The sequence below is a fragment of the Xenopus tropicalis genome, chromosome 3 (genome assembly GCF_000004195.4).
Source record: "Xenopus tropicalis strain Nigerian chromosome 3, UCB_Xtro_10.0, whole genome shotgun sequence".
Taxonomy (NCBI): Eukaryota; Metazoa; Chordata; class Amphibia; order Anura; family Pipidae; genus Xenopus; species Xenopus tropicalis.
The window spans coordinates 44,336,772-44,354,178 of NC_030679.2; the positions used below are offsets into that span (position 1 = coordinate 44,336,772).

Consider the following 17,407-nt stretch of genomic DNA (forward strand, 5'->3'; position numbering starts at 1 on the left):
CATTGATGCTGCCTTTCCAGACATGCAAGCTGCCCATGCCACACACACTCATGCAACCCCATACCATCAGAGATGCAGGCTTCTGAACTGAGCGTTGATAACAACTTGGGTTGTCCTTGTCCTCTTTGGTCCGGATGACTTGGCGTCCCAGATTTCCAAAAAGAACTTCGAATCGTGACTCGTCTGACCACAGAACAGTCTTCCATTTTGCCACACTCCATTTTAAATGATCCCTGGCCCAGTGAAAATGCCTGAGCTTGTGGATCTTGCTTAGAAATGGCTTCTTCTTTGCAATGTAGAGTTTCAGCTGGCAACGGCGGATGGCACGGTGGATTGTGTTCACTGACAATGGTTTCTGGAAGTATTCCTGAGCCCATTCGGTGATTTCCTTTACAGTAGCATTCCTGTTTGTGGTGCAGTGTCATTTAAGGGCCCGGAGATCACGGGCATCCAGTATGGTTTTACGGCCTTGACCCTTACGCACAGAGATTGTTCCAGATTCTCTGAATCTTCGGATGATGTTATGCACAGTTGATGATGATAGAATTTTTCGCTGGGTAACACCTTTCTGATATTGCTCCACTATCTTCCTGCGCAACATTGTGGGAATTGGTGATCCTCTACCCATCTTGGCTTCTGAGAGACACTGCAACTCTGAGAAGCTCTTTTTATACCCAATCATGTTGCCAATTGACCTAATTAGTGTTATTTGGTCTTCCAGCTCTTCGTTATGCTCAAATTTACTTTTTCCAGCCTCTTATTGCTACTTGTCCCAACTTTTTTGGGATTTGTTGACACCATGAAATTCTGAATCAACATATTTTTCCCTTAAAATGGTACATTTTCTCAGTTTAAACTTTTGTTCCGTGATTTATGTTCTATTCTGAATAAAATATTAGAAGTTGGCACCTCCACATCATTGCGTTCAGTTTTTATTCACAATTTGTTTAGTGTCCCAACTTTTTTGGAATCCGGTTTGTACTAATTGCTCTTTTATTTTGACATTCATATTATTTATATATATATATATATCAATCCAAAATAGTGTCAGCACTCCAAGGCTCAATATTCTGCGGGGTGCACAGCCAAAATATGAGTATGTAGAAAATAATAATCATCCGTGGCCGGCACACCCTTCAATACTTTATACTGAGAAAGGTCCTAATGAGGACCGAAACATCGGTTTTAAACAATATGTTTTCAATAAATCTTTGATAAAGTATTGAAGGGTGTGCCAGCCACGGATGATTATTATTTTCTAAATATATATATATATATATATAGTAGTATAATTAATAGTATAGTTTATTATTAAGTATAATTAAAGAGTGTGCAACACTCTTACACACTCACATTGAATATTTAGGGCTGTCATCCATAGCAAACAATCCAAATGTTGCTTTCTTTGTTTGTATGTCTTGTATTTGTATCCCATACTCTGTAAACTGCTACTGCTAGTCTACTAATCTACTAACATACATCACTGTTAGAACTCTAATACTGTGAAATTAATAAATTAGTTTACTAATTCTGTTTATTGTTCTTTACTGACATCTTTATTTATTAGTTTGGCTTTTATCATTGTCATTTTGGAGAAACTCTCTGACAACACAGCCATAGGCAAACATGTAATGACATCCTAAGGTTCAGACCTTACAGCAAAAGAGATATAGCCTGCTGACATGACAACATGTTTCAACTTGTTAATTTTACATCTGAAGTTATTGAATGGAAGCAATTGCACAAAATGGCTTAGAAATACAGTAGATGATTGCAAGATGACCTGTCACATGAATTCTCTTTAGTGTCAACTAGACACTCCACAATTAAAGTGAACAGTCATCTTGATGTAAAGGCAAAACAAAAAAGGCACGCTATGATTGAATGGACATGTCCTGTAGGCTGGAAGGAGGCTTTTCAATGATATTTAGTCGCAAGAGTTGATAATATCCTGACAGATTATTAGAGAGTTAAGCAACATGATGCTAAAAAGCTGCTTAATAAATATGCAAGTCAGTATTCTCCTCTTGTAAGCAAGGAATGACATTGCAAAGAAAAAACGTAATGGTCTGATAAATGTGCTGGTGTTGAGGTTGGTAAAAAAAAAAACGTGCTTTGAAGGTATTCCGATTAGCTATGACTGCTGAAACTTTCATCAGGTACAAGGAGGCCAATAAAGCATGTAAATAAAGTTGTAGTATCAGATAAAATAAAGTAGGAAAGGGGTATTTCAGGGAGGAGCAAAATTAATCCAAAATTCTACTTTATATATGTAAATAGTAACACAATGAATCAAGAAGGGGTGGGGTCCTTATTATCATATGGAGGTCAGTTGAAGAGAGCAGAAAAAAAGCAGGGAACTATTTTTTATTTATTCTACATAACAGAGGAACCAATCAATGAAGGCTTCCATTTTAAAAGATTAAATTCTAATAACATAACTAATGATGCATGGGTTGCTTAGTGGGAAATTCAAAAGAGACTACTTGAATATGTAATAGTAAAAAAAGGTCCAGGTCACTACAGGGCACTAAACACGCTTAGCTCTGCGATTGCCAAACCTCTTCACTTCATTTTTCAGGATTCCTTGAGGTCTTGCAATGTGTTGAGAGACTAGAGAATTCCTAATGTTGTGCCACTATTCAAAAAGGGATCATGTTCTTAGCCTAAAAACTATAGGCCTGTTAGTCTGACATCAGTGGGAGGAAAGCTTTTTGGAAGTCAAAATACTTTGAGTTTGTGCCAGTATGGTTTTTACTCTTGCCAGGCTAGTTAAATTGCCCTAATGATGAGGAGTGCAGGATGGCAGTGTATGTGATCTACTTAGACTTTCTAATTAAACTGCTTAGACTTTGCTGATTAAATTAAGAAATATTGCTCTGAAACATAATATTTGTACTTCGACAAATGTTGTTAGTGGAGTACCGCAGGGGTCTGTCCTTGGAATTAAAAGTACTGTTTTCTATTTTTGCTGATAATATTAAATTGTGCAACTATTGTGTTCACATATGTCTGCCACTGTAGTTGCAGTCTCCGCAATTTCCCTGGTCATTTGCGGGTAAAACACTTTCATTAAATCTGCTACTTGCATTTTCATATGGTTGTGCTAAGTGCCTCTAAGTCCTTCCTGTCTTCCATTTAGAATCATGTGGTACTGCACCTATAGATGCAAGGGAACCCTGGGCCCCACATACTGATCTGGGGATTTTTGTGGATAGCAAGCTGTGCAACTCTAAACAGTGTCATTCAGGTGCTGATATGGGGACATTAGAGGACATTATAACCATACAGAAGGGGTTCTTTTCCTATAGAAAAGATTAACACATCAGAGGCCACCTTTTTAGATTAGAGGAACAGAACTTTAAACAAATATAATATCCAAAGACTATTGTGATTCTAAAGTCTACAGCTAGTTTCTATAGATATTGGTATATATTGTAATTTATATATGTCAATGTATAGACAGGTCTGTGTAAGTATTTGTATATATGTGCGCTGGGGTTCATTTGGAGGGCTAGAACTTGATTGTGGCAACCCAAATATTTCTAAATAATATAAAGAGCAAACAAACAGGTTACAGCAAACAATGGAAATACTGTGAAGCACAATGCTACAGCCTGTTAACAGTATGTGTTCCGAAGAAATTTCAACAGAGCTTAGACCACCCCAGACAATTTCTCAGCATTGTGTAGCTTCAAAGTTTTGTTGGGAGTGTAGTTGCAAGAAGCAGAGAGCTTTCCATTTTATTCCTGCTATGGACAGCTTGTATTATTACAAATATAGTACCTACCAGCACAGATGTCGCTTAAATATATAACAGTCTACATCATCATGGTTGAAGTTACTCAGTACTGACAAATCTCCGTGTAACATTAGCCCAAGAGCATGTACTACCAGATCAACTACCAACTGAAATAAAGACTCAGAACATTTAAAACTGACCTACAGCTGTACTACTATTAATTTAACTGTTAGAATAATGAGTCCTGAAACACTAACATTTTCCTCCTGTTTGATATCTGACTGTCCAAAAAAAAGAACATGATAATAATAAGCAATATTTATTGTAACAAATTATGTAAACTTATTGAATATATTACGTAGTAAAGTGGTCTTGCCAAATCTCTATTCCAGCTTTTCTAAACACACAAGTCCACAGATATTCTTGCTCAAGGTCGTTTACCAGATCTTTCTAACTTCATCAAAGGAATGGTATAAAACATATTTTACAGACTCATTGGACCTAATCCCTGTTCCCCTAGATTAAAAAAACACAGTGATGAAAAGCTTTCATTTGTAAAAAAAAGAAAAAGAAAACCCTTCTGCTATCGCATAAAGCTAAACTTAGTCTAAGGGAAATTCCTCCTAATGTGTTTCTTACAAAAATATTGCTACAGAAAAACTATATATAACAGCAATTTATTCTGAATATATTTAAAATCAGTAGGTTCAAAACTCATTTTTACATTTACTGGTAGCAAAATCTAATCATGATGTTGGAAGGAAAGGGAGTAAATGGAGTCAGGGACCCTATAAATAGGGGAGATATGGCAAGAGATGATCAGTAGTGACAAGCAAATTTTTTCGGCAGGCATGGATTTGCATCGAATTTCTGCTTTTCGCCATTGGCGAATTGTTTTGCAAAACTTCCGTGAAATTTCACCATAAAAAAAATCAGCGTGCGTAAATTTTTTTCGTCACACGTCCAATTGGCCATGGTTGCGTCAAAAAAGGCAGGTGACAAAAAATAGACGCGAGTGACAAAATAGACGCAGGCGAGAAAAAAATTGTGCAACAAATTCACTTTGCGAAAATTTGCGAAACGGCGACAGATTTGCTCATCACTACTATAGGGCCTATTTATCAAGCTTCATCAAAGTCGGGTGGAGGGAGGCACATAGGCATCCCCTTGCCAGTCACCTAGCCACATCACAGCCTCTGGGGGGCTGTTTAAGCCTCTGTGTACTTGTAATGCCAGGGGCTAATTTAAATCCTAGTCTGGGCCTGTTTCTGCTTAGTCTTGTGCAGCTGAATAAACAATAAATTCCAGTTTAATCAGGTGTATAATAGTTTACTCGGAGTTGGGGGTAAGCCTCGCACTATAGCTTATGTAATGGGTGCACTTAAATGTAGTAGTTAGTAGTTTAAGTAAGCGGAAAGGCACACATTTAATTAAGGCACACCAAGTGTCAAGTTAAAATCAATTTTTATTATTAATTACTACTAAAATTGGTTAAAATAAACTGAAGGGGAACAGGAAAGGTTAAAAGAGGTAAAGCCGTGTGTTTGTTAATATAAACAGTATCACTTTTACTATTGCAACATTATAACACTGTTGCAAATGGAGGTGTAATTACTATAGTTGTCACTAAGAGAGCTATTACAGAGTTAGGGAAGTCAATGGATCGCACCAACTAGCTTTATTAAGGATTTTTTGCAACTATTAGTGCGATTTTCTTAAGATGCGTAGAGGGTTTCTCCCAAAAGTATCTCAGGGATCATTTATACCGCTTTTGGTCACTGACCTAATACTTTCTCAATAGATGAATATATTGAGACCCTCACCGTTATGTCATGCTCACATAGATAGTTCTCTCACTATTATTTTGAGGAGGAATAATATATGTAGTCTGCACCAGTTCGGTCTCAAATACAGCTCCGCAATACAAGAGGTTGAATTACCGATTACACATGAATCCGCTTAAACATGAGGAGACTATCCTTATTTCTGTTCTTACACAGTGACTCTCTATCGTGTCCCAATTCTACTTTTATATTGGCAGAAGTATCGGTATCCTATATATCCTTTTATTATACAGGGTGCGGGGTCAGGAGTCATTAACGGGCTAGTTGCCAGTGCTGCAAAACACCCGGCGCATCTTTGTGAGCTTAGCCCAGCGCTATTAAGGTTGCTAATAACTAAATTACTAAGTGTCCGGTTTTGTTCAATGCTACCCCATCTACCCGGAAATCACTTATTAGCATAATGTGCCGCTAGTTCCATCCGGTGGGCCGCCTGTATCGAGCGTTGTTCGGCGGTACTTCTATACTTACAATACTAATCACAATTGCAACTTTAAAGTCAGAGTTACACAGGCGGATATTTATGTCCCTTGGCAACCAAAAGCTGGTGCCGTCAACATTAACTGTCCCTATTATAATAGTTTGACACTCTATAATTAAATCTATGATTAAAGCCAAATTTAAATACTGTATCTCTGTAGTGCCTAGTAATTCTAGTTCAGGTTACAAAAAGGCACCTAGAAGATCATTCTTGGTTAATTCTTTATCCCTATCACATTCCACTAAATTCAATTTGAGTTAGTCATCTTCTACTTGGTCTCACTTACATCCCCATTCAAGCAATCTAGATCAGCACTGGTGGTTTAGGAAATGGTTAACTTCATGGGTAACCTTCCTGTGTTATTATGTATATTCTTAGTAGTGTGACTGGTCACCATGACATTGAAATGAATATCAGGGAAACACTCAAGACAGTTAATTTGCTAGATGTTAGTGTCTCTACTTAACAAGCCGTAACAAAGTTTCAAAGAGATGAACATTTTAATTGTATATTCTCCTGCAATGGTGTCTACACTGTGTACCCTAATGTAATTAATGTCTTGATATGACTGTCCTATCATAACCCCATGCTTGTTACAAAATGAAAGAATTAACAACACTAGCTTCTTGCGTTTGGCAAAGGTTAATTGATCGCGCATTGTTAAACCCCAGTAAATTTCTAGGGAAAAACATTTGCATAAATTCTGTTCATCCATTTGGGTAAATGCTTTCATGCCCATGGGTAATTAGTTCCCATTTTTACAGCTAATTAAAGTACTGAATGCTTTAATTTTCACAATATGTGTTGTGATTCTAGTTCTACTCAATGCATCATTTATAATATCTTTATCAATCCCTCTGTGCTGCTCAACAGAGATGTATTTATGGCTGTACAGATGCATTTACCAGGCTGTGCGGGGCAGCTAACAGCACTCAGCACTCAGCACAATGGACTGTAGGATAGGAACCAATCAGCAACTAGGCTGACCTGATAGGGAACTGATGCCTGTCTTTGCTTGTGTGACTACAGGGCTGTGATTGGCTATCCCCCTCTTACTGTGCTTCTAGCAAGGATCGTTAGAACACACTCAACCCTCATTTGAAATACAGACAGGGGCTAAAAAAGATCTATGGGGAGCTCCAATAAAAAGGATATTTTTAAAGATAATGATCATTTTTAGCCCAGAGTAAAACCTGATTCATATATTCATTATTCATTATTGCATAAAAGATCATTTTTTTTCTTCACATATGCTATATGTCTCCTTTAAAAAAAGTACTTTCTAGGCAAATACCCCACTTTATTGCATTCCTTGCAGAAGTTCACTTTGTCAAGCATGACATATTTCCTGCTATTGTCTATAATTTTGTATCAGGGACCCCAAACCTGCCACAGCAGTAATAGCTGAAATAACTTTACAAGTAACAGATAAACAGAATGTTTATGAAGATTTTCATTCATTCAGGCCATGATATACAGTATCTAGTAGAAATAAGTCTAAAGCAACTTGTCTTTTTCTTAAAAATGTTTTTGTTTCCCCACTCATCTGTGTGGCTTCTTTAGTTCAACTGAGTGGTAGAGAAGATGAATGGAAGAAGCCGCTTGGATGAGTGGTGAGAAAACTCAGAGAGTCCAATTGCTTTAGATTTATTTCTATTGGATACAGATACAAAGAATGTCTAAATCAAACCTTTCTATTTTCTATTGCTAGAAAAATATAAAAATATGGGAAGACTCATTTTGGAACTTTTAGGCCATAATTCTTTTAGGTTGTACCAAAGGTAGATCATGCTGGAAGTACAGTAGGAGCACTGAGGAATACTAATACCGTATATACTCAAGTATAAGCCGAGGTACCTAATGTTACCTAAGAAAACTGGAAAAAAGTATTGACTCGAGTATAAGCCTAGGGTGGGACAAACCTTTATTGGGTTTAGTAGGGTTCTCTATGGACTTTCAAATGGTGTTGAAGTACGAATATCAGCACCCCAAAGAGGCCTTCAACCGTCAGGTGAGTTGCACTTCAACAAAAAGCCAGTTAGGCAATGATAGAACATATGGCTGCTCCTATTTACCCTACTCTTTTTATCTTGCTCTGATAACTGATATCCCCTTTCTTCCCACATGCTCTGCAGAACCATAGGTTAAAGCCATAGCTTTTGACCCAGAGAGCAAACTGTTTGCTATTATTAGTGATGTAGCGAACATCGCCGAAAATGTTCGCGAACCCGTTCGCGGACTTTCGCCAAAACTCGCAAATATTCACGAACTTTGCGAACCCCATAGACTTCAATGGGAAGGTGAACTTTAAAACCTAGAAAAGCCATTTCTGGCCAGAAAACTGATTTTAAAGTTGTTTAAAGGGTGCCACGACCTGGACAGTGGCATGCAGGAGGGGGATCAAGGGCAAAAACTTCTCTGAAAAATACTTTGTAAAAAAAAACGCCAAAAAAAACGCCAAAAAAAACCGCAAGCTATTCCTATGTATATGCATAGGCGATAAAACGAAGCGAAAAAACGCGGTGCCAAAAAAAAACGCGGCGAACCCCGAATTAGCCGGCGAACAGTTCGCTACATCTCTAGTTATTATTGTGCTTACCAAGCCCCTGTGCCTTGAAACTGCAGCCAGCAAGCAAATTATAGCTCAACCTGAACAGAGAGCAAACTGTTTATTATTGTGCTTACCGAGCCCCTGCGCCATGAAACTGCAGCCAGCAAGCAGGCTAAACCTGAACAGAGAGGAAACTGTTTGTTATTATTTTGCTTACCGAGCGTGCTCCTTGAAATTGCAGGCAGCAAACAGATTATTGAGAAACCTGCGTGCGAACGCGCGATCGAACGTACGCACGAGCGAATGCGCACACTTACGGACGTGGCCGTGGACACTCACGGTGGGGGGGTGCGTGATGACTGTCAGCGCAGCGTAGCATGTATCGATTCGAGTATAAGCCGAGGGTGAGTTTTTCACCACATTTTTGGTGCTGAAAAACTCAGCTTATACTTAAGTGTATATACGGTACTCACACAGCACACTGGGGGAATTTTGGAGTGAATGCCTGGTTTGGAGGGGCTGGTAGCTCCAGGACCCCCTACATCAATAGGTACAGCAGCACTCAATTCTGAACTGAAGGCAGAATGGAGTGGAGCCAAGTGTAAATATAGTTAAGTGCAAAGAACACATTTTGATGCATATGTACCCCTGATGAAAGTGGTTTTACTTGCAACTGACTGCGGGCAAGTTCAGGAACTGCAAGTGCACATGCGGACATACATGAGCCCTCTGTAATCCAGCACCACAGTATAGGGCTTATTTAAATCCGTAACGTCCCTGCAATTTCCCCACAGTCAGTTGCACACAAAACCACTTTCATTTAGGGTACTTCCATCAATGTGTGCCTCCTGCACTTCCATGCAGTTGCATTTAAATTTACATTTTTTGATTAAAATGAAGACTATGGGAGAACCGTCCTGTAATTCAAAGCTTTCTGGATAATGGGTTTCATCCTGCATAACACATATTTGGAAAATAAGTTAATACTCTAGTAATGTAATAAATGTAATGTCTAATGTAATAAAAGGTTCAAAGTATGCAATTGGTCTAATAACCTAAGGCTAATAGCACATGGGTTGTTGTCTCTGCTGGCTTATAAAGAAAGGGCAATCTGCTGCGTTTCTCCCCCTCTGTGTGAGAACTGACAGGCAAGGGATGAGCCTTTAAGCGCACACACAGTGAACTGAATTTTGGCACGAAAATGATTTTATATATATACTGTATATATATATATATATATATATATATATATATATATATATATGCTATTTTTGTGGGCCCTGAAAGGTAGTATTACACTGTTGCAAAACTATAGCTCCATTAAACATAGCCCTGCTCATTTCCACCTGACTCATCCTGCAGTTATTTTTATTTGCTGTATCGGTGATATTAAACATCATAGTTATTTTTATTTCCACTATCAACGACTTCCGATGGCGTAATTTGAACGATTTGGGAGCATTTTCTGAAGATAAGTGTTTCTGTGATGAAGACTTTTGATGTTGTTTCTAGTACTGATATGAAGTCAATTTATTGCTTTACTGCTGGGATCCCTGGGATTATACAGTTATCATTGCCTCAGATCTTAATTAATCTGTCATGGCAAGAAAGAGTTCAGTTCTAAATCCAAAGCGGCTCCTGGCTGCTCAGCAGTTAACATGATGAAAGGCAGGAGAATTCCACCTGTTAAATCTACTGTGAGTCACTCTTGATGTCCCCGGTAGGAGAAGCGTTACATAAGTTAACGTGGAATAGAATCCGTGTAGGCTTTTGGCCTAATGTTAGAAAATGTTCTTGTACTTTGTTGTGTGATATGTCTCTGTTGTGTGTGGTAGCGTAAAGCAGGGAATTATCAATCTGCTATAGTTGTCCTTTTATCTGTTTGCACCTACAGTATACTTTATTATGTTTGCATAAACTACTGCCCTCCACTCTTTAAATTCAAATGTTCAGGAAGCTCCTGATATGGGTAGTTTGGGTAAAAAGGCACATCCAGTACCTGGAGCGGGCAAATGTGACAAGGGCTGAGAAAAAATGTCTGCCCTATATAAAGTACTGCCAGGGTAGGTGTTTTACATGTTCTCAATGATCTTTTCTGTTTTTGGTCTGAGATCACTCTATCATGTGACGTGTTTTAGGCCCAGTATTTTGCATTACTTCATGCTGTCTGGAAGAATATATGATCTTATAAACTAATGGTGACATTGGCATTAACATTTTCTGCATTACAATTGTATCCTAAGGGAAAATCTGCTGCAGAAAGTACTTTGCAAACAAGTATCTAAGCTGGTGGAAGCTTTGGATTCTCTTACTAAGCACACTTAGAATAATGATCACCTAAATCATCTAGATAAAGTCCCTAGAGATGTGCTTTAGACCTAAGCTATTACTGTTAATTGATGACTAGGTTGAAAGACCATGCGTCCGCTCTCCCCTGTTCATTTGTTAGTCAACTCCAACACTCTGCTATTCATTTCTTTCCCTGCTATACACAAGATGGATTAATAGCATTTGCAATACATTTATATGGGTGATGAATTAAACATAAATTCTACAGGTTTCATATTGTTTTCTTTTTTTTATTTGTGTTAAGTATTAGTTGAAATTCTCATTTTAGAATTATTCAATTTTATTTTGTCATGAAAACATAAAGCTTGCTTTATTTAAACTTTCATTGAGCTAAGAATTACTTAATTATAAGACATGAAATGTGCAAGGGTTTATGTACAATGCCCCATGCAGTGGGCAATGTGCAAAAAAAGTGGCAATTTTTTGTACTTTGCCCACTTCTTCGGGCACTGTGCAAATAGGCCTCTGTGCTCTCTAAACAAAGAGACATGTGGACTGCGCTTTGAATTGAATTCTGCCAGCATTAGGCAGTACTCAGTTCAATGGGTTAGGCAGGGGAGAAGCATGTAGAGACAAGCTGTTGTTACCCCCATGGTGGCAAATGAAGCCTAAAAGCTCCTGTCCCTTGCTTATAGTGTTAGCCTGGTGCATAGTGTAGAACATACAAAGTAATGCACATCATAGCTGAAAAGGGATTCTACACTTATATCTATTATTAAAAACAAAAAATGAATAAACTTTATTGAGGCAAGGTGATTCATCAATTGCAATCAGCCAGGACTGAGATTTAAAACAGGCCCTGGCATTTCAAGTACACAGAAGCCCTAATGCCCCCCCATCAGCCCAAAAAATAATGACTATGGCATTTGCCAAAATCCGCTGATTGCCAGTCCAGGCCTGAGTACAATATAACGGAACTCACTATAGCAGGAATGGCACTCTATCTAAAAGCCTAATTTACATTTCCTACAGTGCTGCCCGTGGTGGCTTTGATGGATGGTAAAGCAGAAGCGATAAAAGTTCAGGACAGCAGAAACTATTGTACATGTGCCAGCAAATCACACAACATTATTAAATGTGTAAAAAACATGATGAAGGTATTAAAACTGGTGGGGGATTGGTTGAAATCATGTGAAAACATTTTCCTATAAGTAGTGCTTCAAAGAATGTAGTATTGGGTACTGATCATAGTGCCGAATGTTAATCATCATACAGGTATGAGATCTATCTGGAATGCTTGGGACCTGGGGTTTCCAGATAAAGGATCTTTCCAAAAGTAAAATACAATCCCTCAACTGATTTATGTAGCCTTGTTATCATCAACAACAAGGTACTGTTTTTTTTGTTTAAGAGAAAGGGGAAATCGGTAACATATTTGTATGTATTATATCAGTAATTATTTGCTTAAATAAGAAATGTACATAAAAAAAATAAATTAAAAAAAAATACAGTCCTGTAGTTTGCTGCTTTTTGGACACTGGCATTGAACCAGTTTCTCAGAATGCTCGGACCCTTGGGTTTTCCAGGGTCTAGTCTTTTCGTAATTTGGATTACAATATCTTAACTCTTCCAAATATGATTTAAACATTAATTAAACCCAATAGGATTGTTTTGCTTCCAATTTGGATTCATGTAGCCATCAAGTACAAGGTACTGTTATATTATTACAGAAAAAAAGGATATCATGTTTAAAAATGTGAATTACTTGTTTAAAATAGAGTTTATGTGGATGGCCTTTGCACATGTAACACTGATGCCATTATTTCCCCTACAGGACAAGCCTGATCAGACAAGCAGTGACATTCCAGACACCCATGCTTACTGACTGTGATGGCACATAATATTAATGTGACGTAAGTAGCTCTGCTTTGTGAAAACTGTATGGCTTGGAAACTTACCGTGATACAGTTCACTATAATTTAACATTCCTGTGGCAGGGGGACAATAGGTTAAAATTATGGAATGCACTTTTAATGGGGCGAAACGGCAAGAACAATATATGGGTCATTTACTAATGCAAGTGCAAAGTGCTGATATGCACTCTTTTTTTTTCTTACCCACAATGGAGAATTTTTTCCCCATAATTCCACTATAATAGCAAGTACCCACAAAAAGAATATGCCACTACTTAAAGATAATTTATATGGGCTCTAAATAGAGTTGGCAAGTTTCTGTGCCCATGTTTCCCTAGTCTGTCACTGAGAGCACACTCATGCATACTGAGAGACACAACATTAGTGTGTGATTCAGTAGGGGCAAGTCAGTGGTATGTAGGTGCAAAAAAAAAAAGCAATCTCTAGCAGTAATACCTCTTCAAGGCAGGTGTTTATTTCTAGACTCCGTTGCATCCACTTGCCATATACTTAACATCACTGCTCAACAAATGAAAAGTTGAAATGACCATGAATAGATGTAAGAACCATTGCGAATAAACGCCTACAATTTCATGCATGAGTTTGACATTTGCACTTGTGTTTGTAAATAAGATATTAATTTGTCTCTTTATTTGAGTATCTGCTGAATATTCTCAACAACCATAGCTATGACATGATCATTTTACTTTTATATGTGGTTTTTAAAGGTGCAGGGCAGAGTGCATGCCTTATGTGCTTGCCTTTTTTTGTGAACTTAGACTTGTAACAATAAAGTATTATTATAATGCTGGCTCCTATTAGCATGGTTTGCTGTCAAGCAGTAGAGGAAAGGAATGTGGACTTGACCATAGTTAAGTGAAAATGTTTTAATCATAATGCATAAGTGCTATGGCCTGTTGACTCCGAGGCCTCTCTAGGAATATTTTATTGTTATTTGAATGCAGAGATGGACCCCTGGGGCCCTTTTTCCTTAATGTTTGACTATTTCAGATTTACAATCTACAATAATGCTAACAAAATACAGTTTATTTGCTACCAGAATATAGTCACTTTTAATGATGTGTATAGATTTGGACTGTGTCTAGAAAAAATTATACCCTAGTTTAAAGGGGTGGTTCACCTATAATTAACCTTTAGCATGCTGTAGACATTCATAGTTTTTTGTTTTTTTTAATTATTTAGCTATATCTTCAGCAGTGGTGTGTGTAGCAACCAGGCAGTGGTTTAAATGAGTGGCTGGAAGATGAATGTGAGAGAGGTTGGGTCGAAAGAGATATAATGCAAATGGTAACAGTAACGTAGCAGGATTTTTTTTTTTACTCCCATTTGATATCTGGAAAAGGTAAAAGAAAAAGAAACAAAATCATGACCACAAAAAATATAAAATCAAGACCAATTGAAAAGTTGCTAAGAATAGGGCATGTTATAACATACGAAAAGTATCTTTAAGGCGAATAACCCATTAAACATCCAATAGCTTAAGTGCTATTAAGGAAATGGAAGACATTGGGCATTATTATAAGGATTCATTAACTATTTTCTATCTTGTTTACACTTTTCAGCATTTTAAATTGTTGGCTTTGAACTTATTGCTAGAGTATTACATTCTAATTTGTTTATAATGTACAATAAAGATTCCTGAATAATGATAAGGAAATGTTATGGCCTGTTCAATCTGCCACTGCTGAGCTAATCATTAGCATTGTCTCCATGTAGATAAGAATTGTCCTGCAGAAGTGCAAATATTCTAGCACAGTTAGGCAGCATTGCACATTTTATAGCTGATAGATTAGAATTTCCCAAAAGGATATTGATGGCACAAAATGATCCAATTTTATGAGTGAGTATTGGCTCTTTGGCTTTTGTAGTGAAGAAAATCCTCAAGAGAAATGGACAGATTGGCAAGAGAATGTAACAGTGGGAAATGTATATCTGTGACAGACCTTTGCCATTCTCTGATCTGCACCTAGGCACAGCAATACATATGTCCCACAGGTACATTTTCTTACCCCCATATCCTATGCTACTTGACTGATCCCAGGCGGAGGCCCATAATTTTTAAAATGGCAGTTTTCTATTTTGGATTACCCAAAAGCACATACATATAAAATGTTTTATTTAGATGAAGCAGGGTTTCACACATGAGCTGTATTATGCAATATATTTTTATAGAGCCCTACATTGTATGGGGTATAGTTTTCCTTTAATGATCCAGTGATTAAAATTGTCTACAGGAGCTCTCTATCTTTAATCTTCCTTTATTTGGCCACAAAACTACTTTTAAAAGTGACTTTCAAAAAGTTACTTTTACCGCAAGCATACATGCACAATAAGATGTATTGTTACTAGGCTTGCCACTTCCAAACTCCATTGGCATACTAGTCCATCTGCAGCAGAAACATTATTAGCAACTTTAAGTAACGATCCTTTGTAATGGGTAACAAAAATGTGTTTAGATTCTGGCAGTGAAAACCCATTAAGTGTTATGGCTGATGGACAGATGATAAGTACAATAATTTACTGTGCAAGAATCTTTGCTGTTCAAGTTGTTTATGAGACTGGAGAGTGCAACTGACTGATTGAACACATGCACCTATATAATTAAGAAGAGAGGGAAAGAGAAACATGTAATTGACTATGCTACTATTTGTAATATATTGTTCTGTTGTCCTAGCAACCAGATTGGTCAGTATGGGCACACAGAATTATTCCTTTCAATGTATCCAAAGAGGTTAGTTTGCACCATCAAAATCACTTCTTACTTTTGAATAAGATATGTGACTATTTACATTAACGGTGACATCTAAAATACCATATATGACATTGTCAACAGATGGTTGTGTGTTTCTACAAAGTAACAAAAATGACTGAGGATCTTTCAGCATAGATAATGCTAATATTGTGAGGTTGCACAGGGTCCAGGATACAGCACAGAACTGTCAAAGCGTCTTACCAATCTATTTAACTGATAAAAATAGATTTTTCTGCTGTGGTGTAAATAGGGCCCTAAACATGGCTTTGAGTCCTGTTTTATTAGCATGTAATACATTGAAACTCCTTATCTTGAAATGCAAAGTCAACTCAACATGGTAGTCATAGATTTTGACTCCTGGATTGCTGAGCAGAGTTTAGTTTTAACCTGGGCACAGTCTGCAAAGAGATTGTATGTTTTCCATGTGTCTTTGCGGGTTTTGTCTGGGTATTCCAGTTGCCTACCACACTTCCAAAACATACAGGTAGGTTAATTGGCTCCTGATGTAATAAACTCCAGTGAGGCAGGGATTGATATAAATCAGTGCTGTCCACCTGTCTGGCTGCTTTGATGGCTTACTCTTGTGTAAGCTCTAAGTGGTATCAGTACTGTGATTAACTGCCCCCCTGCATGGTTCTCACCTCAGATTCAGGCTGTAATCAGGCTGTATTGTTTAAATATGTAATCCCCTGTGTTGTTCACACCTTTTAATCTCTGCATTGTTCACCCCCTGCAGTGTTCACACCTCAGGCTCAGGCTGTAATCACCCCCATTGTTCCCCTGTTCACACCTCAGGAGCAGTAGAAACCCATAAATAATCCCTGCACACTACAAAAAGAACATATACTGAGGTGGTACTGCAATTAAAAAGTTTTTTAATATATAGTTATTGTGCAGACTGTCGGAGCAGTGCCAGCATTGTGTCACTGTAGGATGCCTGTGTGTGCCATACACACAGGCATCATAGGGCAAGCAGAGTATGGCACACACAGGCAGGGAAGGCAGAGTATGGCACACACAGGCAGAGTATAGCACACACAGGCCAAGTATGGCACAAACCAGCCAAAAATGGCAAACACAGTGAAAGTATGGCACATGCAGGCAGGGTAGGGAAGGCAGAGTATGGCACACACAGGCAGGGTAGGGCAGGCAGAGTATGGCACACACAGGCCAAGTATGGCACACGCAGTGAAAGTATGGCACACACAGTGAAAGTATGGCACACAGGCAGGGTAGGGAAGGCAGAGTATGGCACACACAGGCAGGGTAGGAAAGGCAGAGTATGGTACACACAGACAGGGTAGGGCAGGCAGAGTATGGCACACACAGGCAGGGTAGTGAAGGCAGAGTATGGCACACACAGGCAGGGTAGGGCAGGCAGAGTATGGCAGGTTTTTGCTGTACTACAACCATTAATATGGGTATGGTCATGTGATAACACGGGTGTGGTTTCAAGTGGGTGCGGTTTCAAAAAGGGGAGTGGTCAAAACTGGCTTCCATTATCGGCCCTCCACCACGTACGTCGAAAAAATTCCGGCCCTCGGTACAACAGAAGTTGGACAGCACTGATATAAATGATGAACAAGTGCTGTTTAAATGTGCTGGCACTCTATAAATAAAGCATATTAAATAAGTAATGTAAATGCTATAAATAACAACACATTCCTATTAAAATAAAAAAGGACACAAGCAATTAAAAGCAGACGTTCTCATCTGAAAATGTGAATGGTGGCCATGTATCATAACGCCTGACATTTTTTTTCTCCAAAACAATTTGTGTCTCAGAGATTTTCCTGGTTTCCAAGGAGATGATTTAT

The 17,407-nt window shown here is 38.2% G+C and overlaps 1 protein-coding gene across 3 annotated transcripts in view; it reads left to right on the top strand.

Annotated features, from left to right (window-relative positions):
* Positions 1-17,407, top strand: part of htr4 (5-hydroxytryptamine (serotonin) receptor 4, G protein-coupled) — a 241,901-nt gene that overhangs the window by 90,168 nt on the left and 134,326 nt on the right. For all 3 annotated transcript variants that reach the window (XM_031898824.1, XM_002939806.4, XM_031898825.1), the window contains one exon: positions 12,739-12,817. In XM_031898824.1, coding sequence (XP_031754684.1) covers positions 12,795-12,817 — 23 coding nt within the window. In that variant the 5' untranslated portion in view covers positions 12,739-12,794. Of the gene's footprint in view, positions 1-12,738; positions 12,818-17,407 lie in introns of those variants that run through there.